Source organism: Triticum aestivum, chromosome 4A (assembly GCF_018294505.1).
Source record: "Triticum aestivum cultivar Chinese Spring chromosome 4A, IWGSC CS RefSeq v2.1, whole genome shotgun sequence".
In the NCBI taxonomy this organism is placed as follows: domain Eukaryota; kingdom Viridiplantae; phylum Streptophyta; class Magnoliopsida; order Poales; family Poaceae; genus Triticum; species Triticum aestivum.
This window is the reverse complement of record NC_057803.1, coordinates 660,348,801-660,350,355: the sequence shown is the minus strand read 5'-3', so window position 1 is coordinate 660,350,355 and position 1,555 is coordinate 660,348,801. Positions and strand designations below refer to the sequence as shown.

General features: G+C 45.9%; 1 protein-coding gene across 1 annotated transcript in view; it reads left to right on the top strand.

Annotated features, from left to right (window-relative positions):
• The first annotated feature begins 1,260 nt into the window (after nucleotides 1–1,260).
• LOC123087935 (leucine carboxyl methyltransferase 1 homolog) overlaps nucleotides 1,261–1,555 on the top strand; it is a 5,537-nt gene continuing 5,242 nt past the window's right edge. The window contains exon 1 of the mRNA XM_044510048.1: nucleotides 1,261–1,533. Within this exon, the coding sequence (XP_044365983.1) occupies nucleotides 1,433–1,533 (101 nt within the window). The 5' untranslated portion in view covers nucleotides 1,261–1,432. The remainder of the gene's footprint in view (nucleotides 1,534–1,555) is intronic.

Genomic DNA, 1,555 nt, shown 5'->3' with positions numbered 1-1,555 from the left:
TAATCATCCGGGGGTCTTGCCCGGTACCAATCCTGGAGATTACGACGATGCACATTTTGATATAATGGAGGTGGACGAATTCAAATATGAGTACGGAAAGCCTCTCGTCAAAGATGGAACTACTCTAACAACGATGATGCGAAGATTCCATGATTGATACATGAAAACTTGCAGAAAGCAGTCAGCTGGGAAGAAAATCGATACTTTGACGTTGAAAGTTAAAGAGGATCAACACGACCTCGTTGGAATTGAGGAGTTGTCTGTTTCATTTGAGGAGTTTTTCCAGTTTTTCAATCTAAAGGCCCTCGATAAATTAACGGTCACTTGCTACTGTATGTATGTACTACTTCTGTCATTAAGTTTCTATATATAGTTCAGTTCTTTCATTGCATGTATATATAATTATTCTCACTATATTATGCAGACCGAAGATCGTCGAATGTAGAAAAGCTGAAATGTATGATATTTGGTTCATTAACACAAATCTCATAGATGAATTTACGGTTAAATTTCATGCCGAAGAAACCAAGGAGAACTTGCTACAATCCTTGGTAGTAAGTCAAAACAAAGATACAATATTCTTTCCTTACAACTTCAAGTGAGTGTTACTGTCTTGTGCATATTCGATTTCTCTTAATTATTACTTGAGGTTATAGTAATTAATGTAATTGATGAGTTATATGCATGCGTGCGCAGTTTCCACTATATTCTCCTAGAGATTAAGCTTGAGCAGGGACTAGTAAGCATCTTAGACTCGAAACGAAAAGATCGCGAGGAATATGCGGATATGTCTAAAATGCTCGAGAAGTAAGTTAAATCGATCATTATCGCACCATATATCGGCAACTTTGTTCATTTCATGATATCAAGTAATTGTTTTCTTTGTCTCGCAGGATTTTGAAAGTATTCACTGCACAAGTTTCAGGACTGCCACGGGATCTGCGATGGAAATTCCCGAAAGTAAGTACTACTAGCTAGCTAGTTCCGCGTATATTCCGTTGATTCTAGCTACTTTTATCAATGTCATTTATAATGCTTTATTATTAGTTTGATTGACCTCTATTTCTCGTAAAGTGCTTGTGGCAGGAACCCGAAAATAATTATTGTGGATACTACGTCTGCGAGTTCATATACAACGCGACGGACAAGAATAAAAGGCTGCCGTGGTTGTCTGGTCCAGAGGCCTGTGTGGTTATTTGGGCTGCACACGGGCAAAACCTTCGGCCCAACTCCACATCCGTCAGGAGGCTAGGTCGGGGGCCCATCTCCACCAGTCCCCGTGTTTCCTCTTCCTCCGGCCCCTGTCGCCTCTCGTGCTAGCACCGCACCGCACCGGCTCTCCCCTCCCTCCCTCCCTCCCATCCCGTCGCCCCGTCGCCGACGCGTCCTGCCGCCGGCGCCCGACCGATTCGCCGATCCACGCACCGCCCGAATGGAGCCGGCGGAGGCGGAGGCGGGAGGCGGCATCGCCGCCGCGAGGAGCAGCCCGGCCGCCGTGCAGGCCACCAACGACGACGCCGCGGCGAGCAAGCTGTAACGCCCCCATCTCCCCCCC